Genomic DNA, 21,954 nt, shown 5'->3' on the forward strand with positions numbered 1-21,954 from the left:
TGGCGGCGGCTATGACAGCTGCCATTTGCATCCCTGCAGGGCTGCCCAGCGGCCGGATGTCCGGCTGTGGGTGGCCAGAGCCGGCTGGCGGCTCCATGGCTTGGCCACGGAGTGGAGCCGGCCAGGCAGGATTCCAGGGGGGAGGACTGGATCGCCTCCTCCCCCTGTCGAGGATTCCGGCGGGAGGCACAGAGCGCCTCCCCCCCCACCGCGGATTGCCTGGCGCGGAGCCAGGTAGGTGTTTCGTACATCCCTATTCAGGATGTCTGGCTCTAGCTCACTGACCACACCGTCAAATCTATCCCTGATATTATTATTCTTCCTATACAGATCTTCCATATATTCTTGCCACCTTTTCTTGATCTCTTCTGCTTCTGTTAGGTCCTTGCCATCTTTGTTTTTGATCATACCCATTTTTGCCTGGAATTTACCGCCAATGTTTCTAATTTTCTGGAAGAGGTCTCTTGTCCTTCCTATTCTATTATCGTCTTCCGCTTCCGCGCATTGCTTGTTTAAAAATAATTCCTTATCTCTTCTGGCTAACCTCTGGAATTTTGCATTTAATTGGGCATATCTCCCCCGATCACTGTTGCCTTTTGCTTTCCTTCTTTCTTGGGCTGCTTCCAGTGTCTCAGCAGACAGCCATCTTGCCTTCTTGGTTTTCTTTTTCTTTGGGACGTTTTTTGTTGCCACCTCCTGAACAATGTTGCGAACTTCTGTCCATAGTTCTTCGGGGACCCTATCTACTAAATCTAGTCCCTTAAATCTATTCTTCACCTCCACTGCATATTCATGAGGAATATTTGTGAGCTCATATCTAACTGATCTATGGGTCTTCCCTATTCTCTTTAGTCTGATTCTAAATTGTGCAATAAGAAGTTGGTGATCTGAACTACAGTCAGCTCCAGGTCTTGTTTTTACCAACTGCATAGATGTCCGCCACCTTTGGCTACAAAGGATGTAGTCAATCTGATTGCGGTGTCGACCGTCTGGTGAAGTCCATGTATAAAGTCGTCTCTTAGGTTGTTGGAAGAGAGTGTTTGTTATGCACAGTGTGTTGTCTTGGCAAAATTCTATCAGCCCATGTCCTGCTTCATTTTGTTCTCCCAGACCATGCTTGCCTGTAATTCCAGGTGTCGTTTGACTACCCACCTTAGCATTCCAGTCTCCTGTAATGAAAATAACATCTTTTTTTGGCGTACTATCCAGTAGGTGCTGCAGATCCTCATAGAACTGATCTACTTCTGCTTCTTCAGCATCTGTGGTTGGGGCGTATATTTGGATCACTGTGATGTTAAATGGCTTACCCTGAATTCGAATTGAGATCATTCTGTCATTTTTTGGTTTGTATCCAAGCACTGCTTTAGCCACTTTATTATTAATTATGAAGGCTACTCCATTTCTTCTGTGGTCCTCTTGTCCACAGTAGTAGATCTGGTGGTCATTTGATGTGAAGTGGCCCATTCCAGTCCATTTCAGTTCACTGACACCCAAAATGTCTATATTTAATCTTGGCATCTCCCCAATAACCACATCCAATTTGCCCTGACTCATAGATCTTACTAGGGATGTACGAAAGTCACTTACCTGTTCGCGGATTATGTTGATGGCGGGGGGGGGGGCATTCCGTCCCTCCCCCCGGAATCCTCGGGGGGGAGGCGCTCTGTTCCTCCCCCCCCGGAATCCTCCGAGGCCCGCTGTGCTCCGCGGCAGCTCTGCGGAGCAGCCGGCCAGGCCAGAGCCATCCACAGCTGGATTTCCAGCCGCAAAGGGCTTTGGGTAAAACAAAAACAAAAACCCGCGTACGCAAATGGCGGCGGCTACAGCCGCCGCCATTTGCATACGCAGGCGCTGTTTTTTTTTTACCCACCCAGCCATGCTAGGCTACGTAAAGATTTACGTAGCCTATCACGTCTTTTTTTTTTTAACCTAGTCATGATAGGCTACGTAAATCTTTACGTAGACTATCACATCTTTCTTTTTCTTTCTTTCTTTTTTTTTTTTGCCAGAGTGGAAATGGCGGCGGCAGCAGCCAGTCGGAAGACCGGCCGCCGCAGCTTCCGCCGCCGCCCGGAAGATCCACCCCAGGTGAGTCTCGTCCCGGGGGGGATCCGCGGGGGGGCGGGGGGGCAGGTCATTCTGCCATGGAGTTCAGGGGGCCAAATGCACCGGCATTTGGCCTCACCGAGATCCGTGGCAGAATTCTCTGACATCCCTAGATCTTACATTCCAGGTTCCTATGGTGTGTTGATCTTTAGAACATCGGATTTGTCGTTCACCACCAGCACTGTCGGCCGCTAGCCTTCCTTTCGACTATGAGCTAGCTGCGTCATCACATCTGGGGTTAGTTGAACTTATCCTCTGTTCCTCCCCAGTAGCATTTTGACCATCTTCCGACCTAGGAGTTCCATCTTCCGATGGTATACCGACATATCTCTGCTTGCACTGATCCATTTAGTTTTCATGGCAAGAATACTGGGGTGGGTTGCTGTTTCTTTCCCCAGGGATCATATTTAGTCTGACCTCTCTGCCATGACCTTCCTGTCTTGGGTGTCCCTTCACGGTTTAGCCCATGATGTCATTGAGGTGCTCAAGCTCCAGCACCATGATAAGGTAACGATCTCCTTTGCTGGAGTTACGTAGGCTAGAACGGCAAAAAATAGCGAACACAAATGGCGGCCGCCATAGCCGCTGCCATTTGTGTACGTGTTTTTTTTTACTTTGCCATGATAGGCTATGTATATATTTACGAAGCCTATCACGGTTGAATACAGGGACGCAAACGGTGGCGGCTACGGCCGCCACTGTTTGCATCCCTGCTGCCCAGCGTCCAGATGTCCGGCTGCAGGCGGAGCCGGCCAGCGGCTCCGCGGAATCCCCGTGGAGCGGAGCCGGCCGGGCAGGACTCCAGGGGGAGGGACGGAGCGCCTCCCCCCCCACCGCGAAACAGATCCGCGAAATGGTGACTTTCATACATCCCTACAATTTACTGATTTGCAGAAAAAGGAACCCTGTTGTTCATAATTCCAGAACAGGCTGCTCTTCCGTGCAGTAGAAAACTCAAGACTAGTTCACACCTCTTTCTAAGCCTCACCATCCTGAAACAACTCAAGGCGTATGCAAGCATTTGACTGCAACACATGGAAGAATTTAACAGGGTTCCCAATCACAGAGGTAGCTAAGCATATTCAGCCAAACATGCTTACAAACCCTTTTCAGATCTTCCTGCTAAATGCATGATCTTGAAGAGCAGCCAGGCATATGGGGACGCTGGGGGTGGGACACAGTTGTGTGCATGCACAGAAACCCTCCCTAGTTTTACACTTCATGTGTTGCGTAAGGCTTCAGTAGTGCTGAAATCTATGCACCAGTCAGTTGACTCTAGTCTCTTGGCAGCCTTATAAAAGGATGGCTGGGACTGACAAACCAGTGCATACTACTGCAGTCAGATGGACACTTCAGCATATGGCCAAACCTTGCATGGATCCACTCAATCAATCCTCATGGCCACATTCCAGTTTAGACATGGAGAGTGGCCTTTTAATCCATTTTCTTTCATAGCGAATTCTGTCAAATCTCCCACACCCAAGAGGAGTACTGGCTTCTGTGGAAGCACCATCTTCTGAATTTCATTTTAATTCTTCTAGGGTTCACATCTGATCAGGTTTAAGGTGAAGCACTCATATGATGTGCTGATGTGATATGATCATATGATACCAACAGCTGCAGTACAGCAAAGCACTTTGAGGCTTGTGTGAGAAAGGGAGTGGACAAGAAGGGATACCAGGATTTGATATTACAGCTGAAACCTGAATCCAGAGACCAGCTGAAGTATACTGAGCATCAGCTTAACCTACACAGTAGACATTCCTGACTAATCAAGAAACTGAATTGGGCCTCTTACCAATGTTTCCACCAGTATAACGTGAATTCCTTGCATTGTTGCAGTTCCCATGATCACATAAATGACAGGCTGCTACAACAAAGTGTGTTTCAAGCACTTTGCACTGTAATTAAAAAGAATCCACAAAGTTCTTGAGTTCAAAGGCTTAAGTAGATCTTAGTTTTTCAGTTGGATTGGATAAGGTATTAACCACCATGTTGTTATTTTGCTTTTGCTGAAAAGATACTTCATTCTAGCGCTGGGCCAAACCTTTCAATGGCCCTTTCCCCAACCATTTGAGGGGAGTTGGGGGCAAACTGAAAACGCCCCCAAAGGAAGCAGGGGCTGGGAGAATCAAAATCATAGAATTGGAAGGGGTCATTTAGGTCATTGAGTCCAACCCCCTGCTCAGTGCAGGGATCCAGTTTAAAAAGGAACCTTGACAGATGGCTGTCCATCCTTTGCTTGAATACCCCCAGAAATGGAGAGCCCACCACCTCCCTAGGCAGTTGGTTCCGTTGTCTGACTGCTCTGATGGTTAGGAAGTTTCTCCTGATGTTCAGCTGAAATCTGCCTTCTTGTAACGTCTGCCCATTACTTCGTGTCCTAGAGAACAGGTTGCGGTCCTTTTCTGTGTGACAACCCTTTCGGTACTTGAAAAGTACTATTATATCCCTCTCAGTCTTCTCAAGGCTAAGCATGCCAAGTTCCTTCAATCTTTCCTTGCAGAACTTAGTCCTCTGATCATCTTTATTGCCCTTTTCTGAACTTGTTCAAATTTATCTGAATCTTTCTTAAAGTGTAGTGTGCAGAACTGAACACAGTATGCAATGTGAGGTCTGACCAGAACTTGAATGAACATTTGGGGTGGGGGTGATGATGATGTGGGGTTTACGTGGGAGGGGGGCTATTTTGGGATTACCATTTTAATTGTGCAACTTGTCTGTTTTGCTTTAACAACTTTTAAGAAGACTTCTGCACACTTGCAGCTGTGTGAGGGGCTCCAAACTGGGCAGCACTTCCTCAGAGGCCTCTCTGGGGCTTTGCAACTTCTTGTAGATTTGAGATACTGCTGGGAGCCTGTGAAGAGAGACTTGCACCAAAGTTTAAAGAACAGTACAGAGCCCTTGGCCACCTAGCACTGCTAACAAGGTAAGTGTCAGGGGCTCCTTGGAGGGCTCTCTCAGTCTAATCAAGTAGCCAAGTCCAGACAAAGACAAAGGGATTCTTTTCAAAGCTTTATTCTTCTTTTACAACTTAATAACTCTACAGGTAGCAACTAGATCTGAGCAGCAGCATCCCTATGCCCTAAGTTGGAACAGTTGGTCCCCGTTTGAAAGGCAGTTACTGGCAGACCCCTAAATATAAGGACTAGGGAGAATCCCTCCCCTTTTCCCTTGGATCCTCTGGGCGCAACTGTTCTTTGAGCGCCAACCGGGCGCTACGCCTCCTTTCCGTGCTCTCCATTTGGCGCCGCTCTCTGCGTCTGCGCCGCGCATCCAACCAGTCTGCTATAGGTGCTGGGTCACTCCCTGGACTGCTTTCTAATCTAGGAATGTTGGTGGGAGGAATCTCTGTCAGCTGTGGACCCTGGGAAAAAGGGGCATGCTCCTCTCCCAGGAGCAACTGCTCTTCCTCCGAATCAGAACTACTCTGGGATTCTATGGGCTAAGTGTCCACCCTGACGTCAAGCAGATCCTCCATCCCCTTCCATGAAGATTACTCTGAGGTTCTATCTTTCCCTAGGAGATAACCATGATAAAGGTATCATACTAAAATCTGTTCCATCTTTGTTATTCCTTGTGCACTAACCCAATCTCTATACTATGCAATTAACCAATTAAGATAATTTGCGTGGAAATGTAGGACTAAACCTGAGGCTTCGAACCCTCTTTCATCGTTATTCTTATTTATTTACTTACTTACTTAAATGCATTTCTTAGCCACCTTTCAAGATTACAGTCTGCCCAATGTGCCTTAAAATATAAAACACCCAGTTCTCTATCAGTGTAGTGAGTTCATACCATCGTAAATTATTTGCAAATAAATTTAAGAACAACACAGTGAAAAACCTCAGCATATATAATAAAAACCTTTCAGTTAAAAGCCAAAGAAAACAAAAAATGTTTTAAAACGCTCTTAAAAAAATAAAGATGGAACCAGCTGTATATCTCTTGGGAAGGAGTTCCAAAGGGCAGGAGCTACCATGGAAAAGACCCTATCTTTAGTGCCTGCCAATTTTACAGTTCAGTGCTGTACCAGCAAGAAGGCCTGTGAAGATGATCTAAATACACAAAACTTACCGTAGCTCTCTTTTGTCTTCAAGGGGGTGTCTCCACGAGTGATTTACTCTGAGCTGGCTGCATTTGGAGGTCATTATGGATACATGATGTTGTGGCCATCCCACAGCCACACTGGAGCTTATCATGGAAAAACCAGATTTCCCGAGGCTGCTTAAAGTCCGATTCTATTGCTTAAGTCGGGTTCTTGGTGGTATAGTTGCTGTGTGCCCCAATCCTCGCATTTACCTTGGGTATACTAGCCCTGCCCAGTGGTGTGCCTTTCACCATGACCCTTGTCAAGGGGTGTTTCCTGTCCCTGTGTTTACCAGCACAAACCAATTAGTGTCTACTCAGAAGTAACTCCCACTGTGGTCAATGAGGCTTGTCCCCTGAATGTGCACTTCAGAATTTAGAGTTCCCCCTCAAAGTAGCACATTTTAAAGCACTAATTCTCTAAAGGCTGTAAAGCGCAATCTCAATGCTGTGATTCTCCACTGTTTGTTTTATTGCCCTTCGGAAGTAACTACTTCGCGCTTTCATTCCTGCAATCCTGTGCAACACTGGGTTAGAAAGAGCCTGGTTTCCCATCCCTGTTTCCCATCCCTGTCTTTCCCAGTACAAACATATGTGGGTCTACTCTGAAATAACTCCCATTGTGGTCAATGAGGCTTGTTCCCAAAATGCGCATTCCCGAAGTTACTGAGATCCCCACGAATTGAAATAACACATTTAGGAGCCTTAATGTTAAAGCTTTGATTGATCGCAGCAGGGCACGGAGAACACTGTGTTCCTGTAATGATTGTTGCTTTAAGGAAGTAAGGAATTGGGGGTGGGGGGAGGAGACAGAAGAAGAAGACTGATTTTTGTCAAGATATGAACTCCGGGGGGAGGGACGGAGCGCCTCCCCCCCCCCCCGCGAAGCACATCCATGAAACGGTAAGTGACTTTTGTACATCCCTAAGGAAACCTCCCAGGATTTTATCGAAGGAGAAAGGGTGGGGGAGAGCCTGGCTTGGGGGGAAGCCTCTCTTATTGGTTGAGCAACCCCTGCCAGTCAGATGACATTCATTCCAACCCCCTCCCCCCACCCAGAAGTATGTTTTGTGAAGCAACTTATACTGGTGCAATACACTTACTCATGGAGCCCTGCACAGACCAAAGCACACCAATGCCGTTCCCTTGAAAAAACCCAGGAAATTGTCCATTCACTTTTCCTTCTGTTGTCATGGAGAAACCCCCACAAGTGAAACCATTCATCAGGAGTTGCTATTCTCATATCTTATTTTCTGTCATTATTATCAGAATATGTTAAAGAAGAAAGCTAATTTTAGGCAAGATGTTCATCTCGATAGCTGTAATTTTTGCATACCAGGACCATTTTAAATTACACTATTTATCCAATTCCATCTCTTAATGGAATGTTAAGCCTCTTAATAGCATCTGATTACAAATTTCATTACTCTGTTCTATTATTACCCTGTAATAAACTACTAAAGAGCTCCTTTACTCTGTCTAATCCATTTTCTGTTTCCACAGGCTCTAATGACTAGTTCTTGTACTTCCTCATCTCCTACTTTTATCTGGTTCTCACTTTCTTGTTCCATTCCCCTATCATCTTCTTGATTTGATCTTATTATGACTAACTACTGCTTGTGTCTCCCTCTAGGTTCGCCCCACCAACCCAGCCCTTAGCTTTAAACTTCTTCAGTAGTTCTACGATTACATATTTCAAGAATCTACTTCCTACTTCCAGTGTATAGATTACATATTTATAATGGACTAATAACTTAAATGGAAAACCCCACTGATACCTGATCTGTTATCTTTTCAGCTGTTCAGTTAGTTCTTTAAATTCTTCCCCTTTGGTCAGAATTCTTGATTTGATATCTGAAAAAGCTTGAATTTTATGTTTTTTTAATTCTAGGTCTCTTTTCTCTGAATGGCCCTGTTTGGTTTTAAAATTTGTGCACTTGACCACAAGTCAAGCTTGTGCCTCTAGCTCGATTATTTTTCCATGTTATTTAAGAGTTTATTGTGTATGCCACAGCTAATGAGATCATTTGCTTCCCTTCTTCTCACATCATATCCCCCAAAACCTGGATACCACAGTATTTATCTCAACACACCCAAATTCTGGAATTTCTTTTAAAATTATATAATTCTTTTACACATATTATCCAACTCTGTTATCATCTCTAAGGTACCCTCTATTGTTTTATTCAACTTTTTAAAAATTTCGGCTGGTTCATTTTTTGGACTACCACCCCCTCTCATTGTTTGCCACAAGGCTTCTGTATATCTAGTTCAACTTCTGATGTTTGTTTTCTCTGCTTGTTCTGCAATTTCATTGTCTATCTTTTTCTGTACCTCTTCCCACATTTTTTCCACTCACTCAGACTTCTCAGTATGAAATTTTTAAAAACTCATATTTTAAAATGACCCTCGTTTCTTCGGTTGTATAACCTCTAGCTTCTGGGTGTACTTCTGCCTGTTTGGGGGTTGTTTGTTTTGTTTATCCTTGTAAGTATTTTACTTTTCTGTTCCTCTTCCCTGCCAAAAAAAAAAAAAAAAGCCTTAATGAGAAAGAAAACCACCAGCCAAACAATATTTGTGGTATAACCCTATGGTCCTTGGGACAGCATCATAGGCACTATAAGTTATAGCAGATCTCCCCCTCTGAGGCTGGATAGTTCCAGCACTGGAGGAGATGCAACCTCAGATCCCGGCTTCCTGTCACTGTGAAAACATCCACATTGGAGAGATGAGCAATGTCAGGAGAGGTGAAAAGGGGGTGGATTGGGTCATGGACAGATCGGGTTGGTCTTGGATCTGCACGATTCAAAATTCTCCCAGTCACCAACAACACCCCCATTATTGGGGGGGGGGGGGTTACACCAGTTCTCAGACTGGCATAGTTTCTTTCCCCTTGCTTGCAATGGGAGAAAAATAGTATACAAGAAGAAAAACCTGATAAAAAGAAGGTGACCACAGCTCATCCCACACTTCCACCCTGCTGGCAGAAGCCTGGTAGGGCATTAGATACTAGATGCTCCAAACTGGGAGCATTCTGACTCTTCATCTGGGATTGCCTTGCTTATTAATAAATTCAGTTACATCAGCTGTCCTGTCCCTAGCTCATTTTAAGGCTCCCAGAGGATACTGGATTACAGCTGTGTTACTAGAAGGGCTAGATTACAGCAAGGCCTGTCAGGACCCTGGACAAATCACTGTAGCAGGTATTGACTGGAACTCACTCAAGAAAAGCAGTTGTCTCAGCAACATGGAGAGGCCTTCTGAAGACTGGCAGGTCTGGACCTGCTGTTATACAACCCCACCCCCTGGAGGAGCTGTCTGCCTCTTAAAGGGTCATTGCCCAATTCTGCTGCTGCTAGCTCCTATGGCTGGGGCCAGTGAGGAGTGCATCAGAAGAGTTCCCTCTGAGTTTGAAGAGTCTGGTAAAGCCATGTCCTCTGGATGATGGGTTACTGGATGAAGCTTTCTATGATCGTCAATAGGAAGCACAGAGCGTCAGATTTCTGAATCTCGACTTAGGTTCAGTACCTGACTCAAAGTGGAGAGCCTCCAAATCTGTCCAAGCAGAACTGGACCATTTTCTGAAGCACTGAATCAGGGTTTGAGTCAAATCTTGTGTTTGATGCACATCTCTACATGCATTACTTGTGTGAGAAACTGAAAACAAATCAAATGGGCATGCACCAGCCTTGAATTCTGATGAGCACAAATGCCCGCCAGAGGGCAGCATCACTCTAGCAAATTAACACACCAGTCCAGAGCAGAGGCAGAGAGTCATATATAATGTAACAAAGTAGCTTACTTTTAGAGTGAACTAAACAGACCCATCTTGGCTAGAAAACAGTAAGCTGAATGTTACTGTTCAGTAACATTCAGCCTTGGCAAGGCAGTAAAGCACAGGCAGAGAGGGACACTGCTCAGCAGCTCTGTCACATACACAAGGCTAGGTCAAGCATCATCCAGTGACCAGTTCTAATCATGTGTGCGTATGCCCCAAAGGAAAAGAGGGGTAAAATTAAGCAAGGTATGTCTCAGACATAGACTGATATCTCTCCAAAACATGACCAATGACTTGCAATATGCGCCTATTATCCTAACTGCATTTCCTTAACACATCTAAGTAAGACAGCTGTCCTCACCAAGTGCCTTCTCTTGTTGTGCAAACGGCTGCGTGGGCGGGGGAAGAGCCACCCAGGTCTTTGTCTTTGGGCAAGCACCACCATTTCCAGCAGGAGAGGAAGTTTTGCAAGGCCTAGCAGGATTGTCATACTGGTTCTGTTGTCAATCGTTTTGTTCAAAAAGTATAAAATGTAGAATTTTTCAGTAGCAAAGTGCGCCATTTCCCCTTGGAGAGTTGGTGACCAACTGTGGTTGTGTGGACCTCTAGCTGGAGGGACTCCTGCCACAGGACTCTGCCTAGAGTGTGTGTGTGGCCTTTTGGAGGCTCCAGTTCAGCCCCCCAGGCATCTCCAGAAGACTACATTCTTTCCCCCAGCCTCAACCATCAATCATTTGTTGGCTTCCCAGTTTTTGTGCAGTTCCCCCCCCCCAATTCTAAAAGGGTTAAAAGCTTCTAATGCTGAGTTACTGGCAGTAAGATTTTTAAGCTAAATATTCTGGCATTTTCAGTATTTTTGATGTCTTTGTATTTTTGCATTTTCTCCCTGTGTATTTTTGGCACCACCCCTTTTGCTTTTGGCCCTGCCCACCACTGGAATGTGACCCCCAAGAGCATCTCTAAAATGGAACATTGCCCTCAGGGTGAAAGTGGTTCTTTGCTGTAGGAGCACCTAAGATGCCTACAAAATAACAACAGATTGATCAAGAAAGGCAAGAGAGACCAGCTCTGTAACAGAAGCTGGAGGAACAAAGCCTCCATCTTCCTCTCATCTAGAAGACGTCACCTTACACACCTTCAGGGCCTGACAAGATTTTGGGATCTCCCAGGAGATAGGGGAGCTATCAAAAAAGGGAGGAAGGAGAGCGAAAACGCAGCTAAATAGCTATAGCCTGATCAGAAACAGATGGAGAAACTGAACAGTGACATCACAGTCTCCACTACTGCCAAGCAAACTTTACATTACATTCTCTTAAGAACTGTAATAGCTAAAGCAAGGATTTTTTTTTGTCTACCTATTGAGTCTGTAATTAATGCAATTATGGATCTGACACTATGGCACTGGTAATCTGGTTAATTCAAACCCATAGATAATTGGATGGATTCAGGGATGGAAGGATCTGTCAGTTTGGGTTTCTTTTAGTTTCTCATTTTTCCAGTCTTAAGTTTGATTCATCTTGACCCTTGGGAATGTCTCCAGTCTTAAGTCCAGCTCATCTCAAACTCTGAGGGTTTTTTTTAAAGTTTGCATGAAAATGCATAAGTATTTTTGTGCTCATTTCTCCTAATACATACATTTTTGTAAGCTTTTTGTCTAATATACACATTTGTTGCAAGCAATTTCCCTAATATAATGTTATCTTCCCTAATATATTCATTTTGTATGTGCGTGTTTTTTATTTTTTTGCCAGATAGCTTCAGTGCTTTTCACTGTTCAGTGCAAGATTTGGAAAAGTGTAAATTTTGAAGGATGAATGAGTTCTGGCTTGTATAGTGGTTCAAAATAAGATTTCTTTTGACCCTTAGCCTCTTGGACTCACATGGTTTTCCTAGAAACTATAGGAGAAATAATTTATGGAAAATAAACCTAATTAAGAAGACCTCCTGTTACCTTGACAGGCTTCTTCTACTTCCTGTCTATAGAGGTTTTTCTGATGCTGAGAAAGACTCAGTCATTTTATACTCAACACAGTGGTTTTAGAAAAAGATGCTCATACGCTATATTTTAAACATTAACAAGCAAGTATAATTAAGTCAATTATAGAAAGTAATTGATACCTTGTTTGCTGACAAAGGTTACAACAGGAAAAGAAAACAAGTCAAAGCACAATGCATACATTACCAATATAGATTTCTGCCATCAGAGATTATCCCCCTGCCAGAAGCAACCCCAACCAGTATCTTCCCTCTGCTTTTATAGTTTTACGCTTAAACATAATATATGACGTGATTGGCTGCTGTACCCTTTTAATTCTACCATTTCATATTTATTCATATTTGCACAACATCATATTTTTACTTGAACAGTTCCATTGAAATTTCCCAAATTGTTCTCTGAGGTTAAGACCTGTCAAGGGCACGAACCTTAGGGACAAGAATATTTCTTGTAATGTTCTCCTTTCCCCAGGTCAAGCTTCCTGCCAGCAATAGGTCAAAAAGCAAACTTGGTTCAGGTGGCCATTTTATCCATACCTCTTTGATATGCCTCATGTTACCACTGCTGTCCTAAGTCCCCAAGTGCTCAGGCGGTGCTGAGGGCTGGCAAATCAGTGGCTGAAGGTACAACAGAGGTAAGCAGAGCCAGAGTCCACAAACAGTCCAAGTCACATCCAGAGTAACAACTAGCAAGCCAGGCATTACAGATAAAAGTGGTTACATAGGGAGAGTAGTCAACCCCAGGCTAAGGTCTCTTAGAGACAGGGATGTTGGAGACATCTGCCACAGACTCCAGTGAGGCCGGATTCTTTGGAATCCAGCCCCCCGGAGTCCATGGCAGAATGGCCTCCCCCCAATCCCCCCAGGACAGACCTACCTGGTGGCGGATACGGCAGCAGCGAATGTGGCGGCAGCTCCGGCTCATCCTCCGGCCGCTGCCGGGCTGCTGCAGCTGCAAATATAAATACTCATGTAGCCTATCAGGGCCTAATGCAAGGACGCAAATGGCTGCTGCTACAACAGCCGCTATTTGCGGCTGCAGCAGCCCATCAGCGGCCGGAAGTCCGGCTGCAGCTGGCAGCTCCACGGCCTTGCCGCAGAGCAGAGCCGGCTGAGGAGGATTCCAAGGGGGGGGGGGACGGGACAGATCACTCCCCCCCCCCAATCCTTGGAACAGAACAAGGTAAGGGATTCATACATCCGTACTTACAGATAGTAATCTAAGCAGAAGGAAGGGTTCACAGACAGAATAACAAACTAGAGCCATAGTTTTCTGCAGCTTCTGTAAGCTTCTACTGGGCTTTTTATCCTGGAGCTAACAGACCTGCTCCAGCTGCAATCATTAACTTCAGTTGCAGAGAGTCCTCCTTATGAGCTCTCTACTTGTGAGGAACCCCTTTCCTCCTGAGTAGACTTCTGCTGCAGCCTGGCACTTGGTTGAGGTTCTCTGAGTTGGGCCTGTTTCCCCTGGCACCCTAGATCCCTGAGATTTGGGGTGCGTGTGTGTGCGCAGCCTCCTCCTCTGAGGGAGACTCCCCCTCTTCCTGAAGGGCTGGATCCTCAGCTGGCTCCTTCACAGGCCCAGGCCTCTGTCATGGCAATGGCCTCCGTTGGGGCCTCTAACTCTTCCATCTCGGAGGAGTCTTCTGATGAGGGCATGGCAATTGCCTTAAAACTGCCTACAAAACCAAAGTCAGAGAGGCAGACTGCAGAAATGGGGTGGGGGGCCGGCGGCAACCATTTGGTTCAGTGTTAGCTGCTGGAAAATAAGACTGAGAATCAGACTAGAGGCCTCTTCAGAGCCCATTAAGTTTCATGCCTGGGAGTGCATGCTGTTTTTGAAGTGCCACTGTCTGTTCTTATGGGCTGCAACCCTATAAATCTCTTATCCACCAGTACATCTCTAAAAATAAAAGGAAACTTTTACAAGGACACAAAATGTCTTCTCTAAAGGGAGTGAACTCTGCACAGGATTTAGTAAAACTTCCCATCAGTCAGGAAGAAGGACCATTGTCATCTAGACTAGATGCTCTTTCATTTGTTCAGACACTAGAAATGTAGTTTATATTAGGGACAAGGGATGTTTCAGATGAGGCTTTTATTCACAGAATTTTACAGGTGTAAAATAATACTGTTTATTATTAGTATTTCTACACCATCTTTTCTTTCGTCAAAAGACCACCAAGGTGCTATACAACAAATTTAAACAACCAAATCAGAAAAACAAAAAAGCCATTAATAAAATCATTAAGGGCACAATCCGGTGGCCATCTAGACAGCAGCTAGATGGCCATAGGATTGGTTGGTTCCTGGGGAACCGCCCTCCCCCCTCCCCGTAGGCAGCACGCATTGACCTGACCCTGTGCTCCACGCTCAGAAGAGCAGCTCAGAGTGGGGGAAACAGGGTGTTCCTGGGGGCAGGGAGGGGTGGGGAGTATGGAAGTGCCGATACGACACTTCTTATGTGTCATCCGGCCTCCCCACCCCGTGCCCTGAGGTGTCATGGCTAGACAGCTGAAATCGGCTGTCTAGCCATGAAAGCAGGGTGGTGGGAGTGCAGAGGAGATGTGCTCCTCACCACCCATCCCACCCTGCAGTGGATAGGCGGTAGCCTCTGAGTTTGGGGATCTCTCCCCATAGTACTGCTTTCTAAAACAATTAAAACATTAAAATATTAGCACAGTAATAAATAGTTTAAAAGGCTAGGTTAAAGAGATGCATCTTAACACCCATTCTTTTTGGCACCAGACTAAGTTCATCTGGTTTGCTTGAATGTTTATTAATGTTCAGGGTTGTTATTTTTTAGTAGCTTTCCTGCTTTTTCTTGCCATTTTTCTTCTGTATTTTGATTTTTAGTCTGCTTACTTCTATTTAGAGATTTCAATAACATTTTCATTGTATTGCATGCTGCCTTAAGCACTTCTCTTTTATTAGGATAATGGGATGTACATTTCTTACGTAGAGTATTTTGTAGGAAGGGATGTATCTGTCAGTTTTGGATTCTCTCAGGGCTCAGTCCTACAGGGATAGTCAGCAGCCTCTGAACTCAGAGGCGGCCAACTATCCAATGCAGGGCAGGTGAAACAGAGGGAATCTTCTCCCCCGTGCTATGTCCGCCCTGCATTTGCAGCTAGATGGCCAATTTTGGCTGTCTAACTGGGGCCTGTTGGAGCGGGTGGGGGGGCCAGACGGTGCATAGGAAGCATTGTAACAAAGCCTCAGTGGTCTCCTCCCTTCCCTGCCCCTGGAAACGCCCCCTTTTCACCCACCACGCTGCTCTTACAAGAGCAGAGATGGGAATGAACTGCACTTTCCATGAGGCGGCAGGGGAGGGGCGGGGAATTAGGTTTCTGGGAACCAAAAAATCCTATGGCCATCTAGACACTGTCTAGCAGCCGTAGGATTGTGGCCTCGGTTTCCCATTTTTCCAGTCTTAAGTTTGGTTTGCCCCGAACTTTGATAATTTGTTTTAAAAAAAACATTTTATGCATTTTTGCCGAATATGCACATTTTGCAAGCAGTGTTCCTAACATGCATTTTGAGTGCATTCTTTGGCAGATATATTTTGATCATTTTGAATTTTTTGTCTGCTTACTGCTATTTAGAGAATTCAATACTGTTTTTGGTTGTATTGTAAGCTGCCTTAAGCGTTTTTTTTCTTTGTAGAAAGGTGGAATGTATACTTCTTAAACAAAGAGAGTATTTTGCAATCAGCCAAATGGTTTTTGGCTTAAAGAAAAGCATTTCCCATATTGTGGCATCATTCACTGATATGTTCAGAGCCATGATTCAAGCTCATGTGACAGAGGAGGTGGGTCTGTGGGAAGCTGAGAAGAATGCACTGAGGTGGATTCCTGTGAGCAATTCCACCACCTCTTCAGAACAGTCTGGACCTATTCCAATGAAGAAGAAAACAAATAATAGATATATCAAATGGAAAAGGTGTCTCATGTGCAGAACACAGAAAAAAGAAAGGACTCATTTTTAATAGGAAATATATTTGAGTTGAGCAAGGGCTGAAGGACCAGGAGTGCTGACTCCACTCACTGTCTCCTTCCTTCTCAGTGTGAACAGCAAGAAAGGCTTGGGTAGAATTCTTCTTTTATGAACTGACTCTAGGCAAGAGAGAGTGAGCAGCTGAGGTGCATCAAGGGAGTGTTTTGCCATAGCAGGGATCCCCAAATTTTTTGAGTTGCTGGACACATTTGGAATTTTGAGAGCATGTCATGGGTGTTCACACAAAATGGCTGCCATGGGAGGGGGGCTTTCCCATTCATAAAATGGCTGCCATGGAGGGCATGACCAGTCACTTTTCCAAGAACCTAAGTACAAGGCAAAGGTAGAGTCTGAGTACCAAAACACAAAACCACTTTTTTGAACCAAAATAAAGATGGTGCTTGAGGGCAGTCCTTAGCTTTGCAGGCTTACAGGCTCCTAGTACATTTTTAGATAGTCAAAATCTAAAGAAATAAAATAAAAATAAGAAGGGCAGAAAGCCTAGTGGGTGTCAAGAGAGGTGCCCTTGGGCACAGTGGTACAAACAGACATCACATTGGGGATCCCAGTGCCGTAGCATATTTTGCTGTTTACATTGGGGATTAAGAGGTTAAAGACCCCTTTCACCATAAATCCTCTCCTAGGGCCCTTGAGAATACTGGCTCCAGATGATGTCAGCCAGTAGAGGGAGGTTCATTTGAACCGCCTCACGTGTTCTTTCAATACATGAGGGCGTCAAACTGACTAGCCCTAAGCATCATGGACATGTGCGCTCTCCACTGGCCATGTGAAGGGCCTGAATAGTGTATGGATGCACATGTGTGGAGCTCCTCCACATGAGGAGCACAGGGTCCCCTTTTGCATGGAGTATCTCTATGCATATACAGTATATCTGTACACAGGCAGAGCCCTTTCACAGTGCTCACACATTTAAAGAAAATGTGACGGGGTTCAAGTAACGTCAATCTGCTTATGAACATAATGCACTTTCAATAATTCTAGATGGTTTGATATTTCAAAGAAATAAGGCTGCAATTCTATGCATGTTTCCTGTGGGGAAGGCTCACGGAACACAGTGGGACATTCTTATGTCTGCCTCCATAGCAACTCCATAACAGTTGTCTTGACAGAGAGGTGTGGGGCAGTCAGACAGCTCTCATGCTTCTCACCGAGCTTTCTCCCTTCCCTGGGACCTCTTTTATTGATTTCTTTCAGTACGGTTCTGAGCACACCAGGCATCCCGCCTTTATTTGTCAGAGATGTACCTGCCCAGTATCTACACTGAGTTCTACCAGCTGAGCCCACTAATGTAATTACACTTGGGGGAGTTGAAACCAATCTTTCCTTTGAAAATTCTATAAATATTTCGGCCAACATCAGGGGCTCAGCACAGTGAAAGGCACTGAATCCTCCTAAAAGTTAAGAGTTGTGTTAACTTTCCTATATAGCTTTGGCTGCTCCCAATTTAGGCCCAATTTCAAATCATTAGTCACAAAAAAAAAAGGATATCAGTTACTGTACCTCTCTATCAAAAAAGCAGAACATGGTTGACACAAGCAAACCCTGCAAAATAAAGTATACAGTTATTTATTTTACACTTGGATTTAATAAGAACAAAATACTTACTAACAGTCATGTTTAGAACCAGGAGAATTGCGAACACATGGCTAAGCTAATTGTTAGGGAGAGAACATTTTTAGCACAAAAGGGGGTGTTTGGAAGCTCCTAAATGTTACCTAGAACACTCTCAAAACCTTATTCTCTTTTTTGCCCTATTTCACTATCATTTGCAGTCCTGTTAAACTTCTGCTCTTGTGCCATCATTTGTCTGAAAATATAGGCCTTCTTCTTCCCAGTTTCTGACAATATTGCTAAATGTGACTTTGCTATGTGACAACGTCACTGGGGCAATTGAAGGCAATTGAAGTAGAGAGCAAGCAATGTACCATCAGTGCAATTAGAAAAAAGGAAAGCTATTTTAGGACTGGGGGAATGGCTTCGAAGGAGCAGCTGTCCAGGGCTGGATCTACACTTACTGCCTTTTTTCGCTTCCAATGAGGTTTCACTGCCTGTCTTTCATACTACGTAGTAGCCGCCTCAAATTGGAACCAGAATTTCCCACTTCCGTGCTCCCGCTTTCAATACCCTAATATTCCGGTATTTCCCCTTAATGTGCTCTGATTTTCTGCCTTCGCTACCGTATCCGGTCGTAGTCTCCTCCCCTGCCTGTCCATATGCGGCGGTGTTTGTATTTCCCTCCTGTCCAATCACAGCTCTTGACGGCCCCATGTCTTCTTCTGGCTACTGATTGCATAGCTTCCTCAGCACTCAGTGTTTCCTCAGTAACAAGCAAAGGGCTGGATGTGCGCGTGCTTGTCTGATCTCAGAAGCTAAGCGGGGTTGGCCCTGGTCAGTAGTTGGATGGGCGACCGCCTGGGAATCAGGCTTCCTGCACTGAGCAGGGGGTTGTTGTATCCCTTCAAATGAGATTAAGTTTTACCCCCTCCTATCTTCTGCTCCTGTTTTTTTTTTTTTTAATTAAGGTGTTATCCTCACAGAATCGGAGCTTCTCTGCATGTTTTTTTTTTTCTGATTCAGGCATGATCTTCGAAGATCAGACTCTTCGAAGATCATGCCTGAATTAGAAAAAAAAAATTGCAGAGAAGCCACGATTCTTCGAAGATAACGCCTTAATTAAAATAAAAAATCCGAAGCGGGGGATAGGAGGGGGTAAAACTTAGTCTCATTTGAAGGGATAGAATAACCCCCTGCTCAGTGCAGGAAGCCTGATTCCCAGATAGGGATGTACAAAAGTTACCATTTCGTGGATCTGCATCACGGTCAGGGGGGAGGCGCTCTGTCCCTCCCCCCAGAGTCCTGCCCAGCCGGCTCCGCTCCACAGGGATTCTGCGGAGCCGCTGGCTGGCTCCGCCAGCAGCTGGACATCCGGCTACTGGGTAGCAGGGACACAAATGGCAGCTGCCGTAGCCACCGCCGTTTGCGTCCCTGTATTCAACCGTGATAGGCTACGTAAAGACTTACGTAGCCTATCACGTCTGGGTTAAAAAAAACCAAACGTGTACGCATTTGCATTCCTTATTTTTCACCGTCTTAGTCTACGTAAATATTCATGTAGACTGTTATGGCGAAAATAAAGGGGAATGCAAATAGCATAGTGGGCGCTATTTGCATTCCTTTTTGATTTGCCATTTTAGCCTACGTAAATGTTTACGTAGGCTAAAACAGCGATTCAAAAAGGAACGCAAATAGTGCCCACTACGCTATTTGCATTCCCCTTTATTTTCACCATAATAGTCTTTGTAAATATTTACGTAGACTAAGATGGCGAAAAATAAGGAACGCAAATGGTGGCCGCCGTAGCTGCCGCCATTTGCGTACGCATTTTTTTTTTTAACCCAGACATGATAGGCTACGTAAGTCTTTACGTAGCCTATCACATCTATGGAAAAAAAAAAAAAAGACGAGACTGCAAATGGTGGCGGTGGCGGCTGGTCGGAATACCAGCCGCTGCTGCCGCTGGAGCTGCCGCCGTCCGGAACGTCCACCCCAGGTAAGTCTCATCCCGGGGGGATATGTGGGGGGCGGGGGGGTGGCAGGCCGTTCCACCATGGATTTCGGGGCGCCGAATGCCAGTGCATTCGGCCTCACTGAAATCCGTGGCGGAATTCTCCGCCATCCCTATTCCCAGGCGGTCGCCCATCCAACTACTGACTGGGGCTGACCCCACTTAGCATCCGAGATCAGACAAGTGCGTGCAGGAAAACAGCACAGCGCTCGAGTGTGAACCGAGCTTGCGCATTCGATGAAGCACTGCAACAGGGAAAATGGCTGAGTGTGAATAATCACGTTTTAATGCGAGAGCGTTTAACCCGACGTGACACCGAATTCATTGCGATGGCTGGCGCAATGTAGATCGGCCCCAGGACTTCAAAAGAGCAGCTTCTCCAAAGCAAAGTCACCTAAATGTTAAGTATTGAAGGGATACCTCAATGCATGTCAGATAACAAGGGCACACTTCAGCTGTGCAACTGTAGCCATGGTTTGAACAGGGGTTACACAAATACTTTCACCCACCCCTGAAGAGTGCTAAAAGGGTATGTATATTTCCAGGTGAGAAATATATGTGAAATTCACATATACACCCATGAATAATTGTAAACTGCTGAGAGAGCTTTGACTATTGGGCAGTATAGACATGTAATAAATGAATGAATAAATGAATTAATGAATGAATGAATGAAATGTCAGCGCAGCCCTACATGAACTACACTGCAGATATCAACTTCAGAATTCACTGCAGAGTGCAAATTTAAACAAAAGGAAAAACTGGACTACATTCTACCAGGCTGGTGTTGGGTAAAGAATGGATTCAATTTTGTCTGTCACTGATATTGTTTGCATTCCTATATCAGCCACTGTAAATTGCTCATGTATCTTGAGACTTGATACCTGAAAGTGCATAAAGAAATGCACCACGTAGTCATAAATCTCTCCGGCAATACGACCGTCTGGTCGCCAGGGAAACAGCAGGAATTCAATGCCGAGAAGTAGCATTAGAATGAGGGTGGCTCTGACAACTTTCATGTAGCAATTGGATTCTCCTGGGTGGCTGAGTTTCAGCTTGGTCATGAGAACTCGAATGATGTTCAACAGGAAAAAGAGATTCCCCTATAATTAAAGGAAATTTTCTGGTAAGCTAAATTTGGTAATTTTGTACTACAAAATGTATATCTCAGGAGATTTTATAATACAAACACTAAGGTGAACCTGCAGGCACATATCCCCAAATCCTTTGTTAGCAGGGCTGTGTCTAGACTGAGATGGGCACCAGAATTAAGTGAGAAAAGACCCAGCAAAAATCTCACCAGACTAATAGGTTTTACATTTATTGTGAGTATTTAGTAATACTGATGTTTACATGTTTTAATTATAAACATATAATTAAACATATAATTATAAACATATAATTATAAACATATAAACATATAATTATAAACATATAATTATAAATTATAAACATATAATTAATTAAAGGGATGATAGTCCCTTTGCACTCATTGACCATAATACTGGAGTTGGGAGCATGTTTTAATCTTTCTTAGCAGCTGTGTAGGAAACCTGTTGCATGTTGCATGTTATATGTATATTTGCAGAATGTTAAGGACTAGAGACTCAGGGCGCAATCCCATGCATGTGTAGACAGAAAAAAGGCCTACAACTCCCAGCATGGGGCATGCTAGGAGCTGTAGGAATTCTTTCTGGCTGTTTCTACACAGGGCATTTATTGTGTGCTTGTGATTGGCCACTCATGGAAGTTTGGTCACCATCACAATCACCGTGTCGCAGAAAAGGACGTAAAATGCTCTGTGGGGCTCCCAATTTTTTCTTTAATGTAGAGGAGCTGTCTGTCTCAACATGCATAGGATTGTGTCCTTACTTAAAAAAAGAAAAAAAGAAAAAGGAGAAAGAATGTTGAAAATTCAGGAAAGGGCCTGGAATATTCCTGCTGGGACTGGACCATCACTCCCCCTCAAACCAAAGTCAGGCAAGAAGCTTGCCTGTAGATCCACAGAAAGAATGAAAACTTCTCCAGTAGATTAATCATGCCATGGTTTATGTGTTCTCCCCAAACTAAGTCAGTTATAGTCACCTCATTTTTTTAAATATAGGTAGCTGCGGGAGTAGGCTGCCCAGTTTCACAAAAGCTTCAGCCAACTTCTCAACTTTGTTTAGCTGAGCAAGGTTTTTAATTCTTTTAAATGGGATCTAAGATTATTTATCTGCCTCATCTCTAACTTCCTATTGTGTCCAACCTTGCAGCATCGGTTAAGGGGCCACATGGAATCCACAGTAGCATGTTCCTCATCCATTTCTTCATCCTCTCCTCCAGGGGTGGGGAACCTATTTCAGCCTGAGGGCTGAACTGGCTCCGGATAACCGTATCAGGGGCACATGACAGCAGTGAG

General features: G+C 44.8%; 1 protein-coding gene across 9 annotated transcripts in view; it reads right to left on the reverse strand.

Annotated features, from left to right (window-relative positions):
* Window positions 1-12,039: 12,039 nt before the first annotated feature.
* The window catches only part of LOC146358601 (calcitonin gene-related peptide type 1 receptor-like), a 37,610-nt gene continuing 27,695 nt past the window's right edge, over window positions 12,040-21,954 (reverse strand). For all 9 annotated transcript variants that reach the window (XM_084815473.1, XM_084815508.1, XM_084815538.1 and 6 more), the window contains 3 exons: window positions 20,438-20,656; window positions 17,489-17,530; window positions 12,040-15,864 (listed from right to left, as the gene is read on the reverse strand). In XM_084815473.1, the coding sequence (XP_084671599.1) occupies window positions 15,748-15,864; window positions 17,489-17,530; window positions 20,438-20,656 (378 nt within the window). In that variant the 3' untranslated portion in view covers window positions 12,040-15,747. The remainder of the gene's footprint in view (window positions 15,865-17,488; window positions 17,531-20,437; window positions 20,657-21,954) is intronic.

The sequence above is a fragment of the Heloderma suspectum genome, chromosome 1 (genome assembly GCF_057233095.1).
Source record: "Heloderma suspectum isolate Gila_16-S chromosome 1, 16-S_ref, whole genome shotgun sequence".
Taxonomy (NCBI): domain Eukaryota; kingdom Metazoa; phylum Chordata; class Lepidosauria; order Squamata; family Helodermatidae; genus Heloderma; species Heloderma suspectum.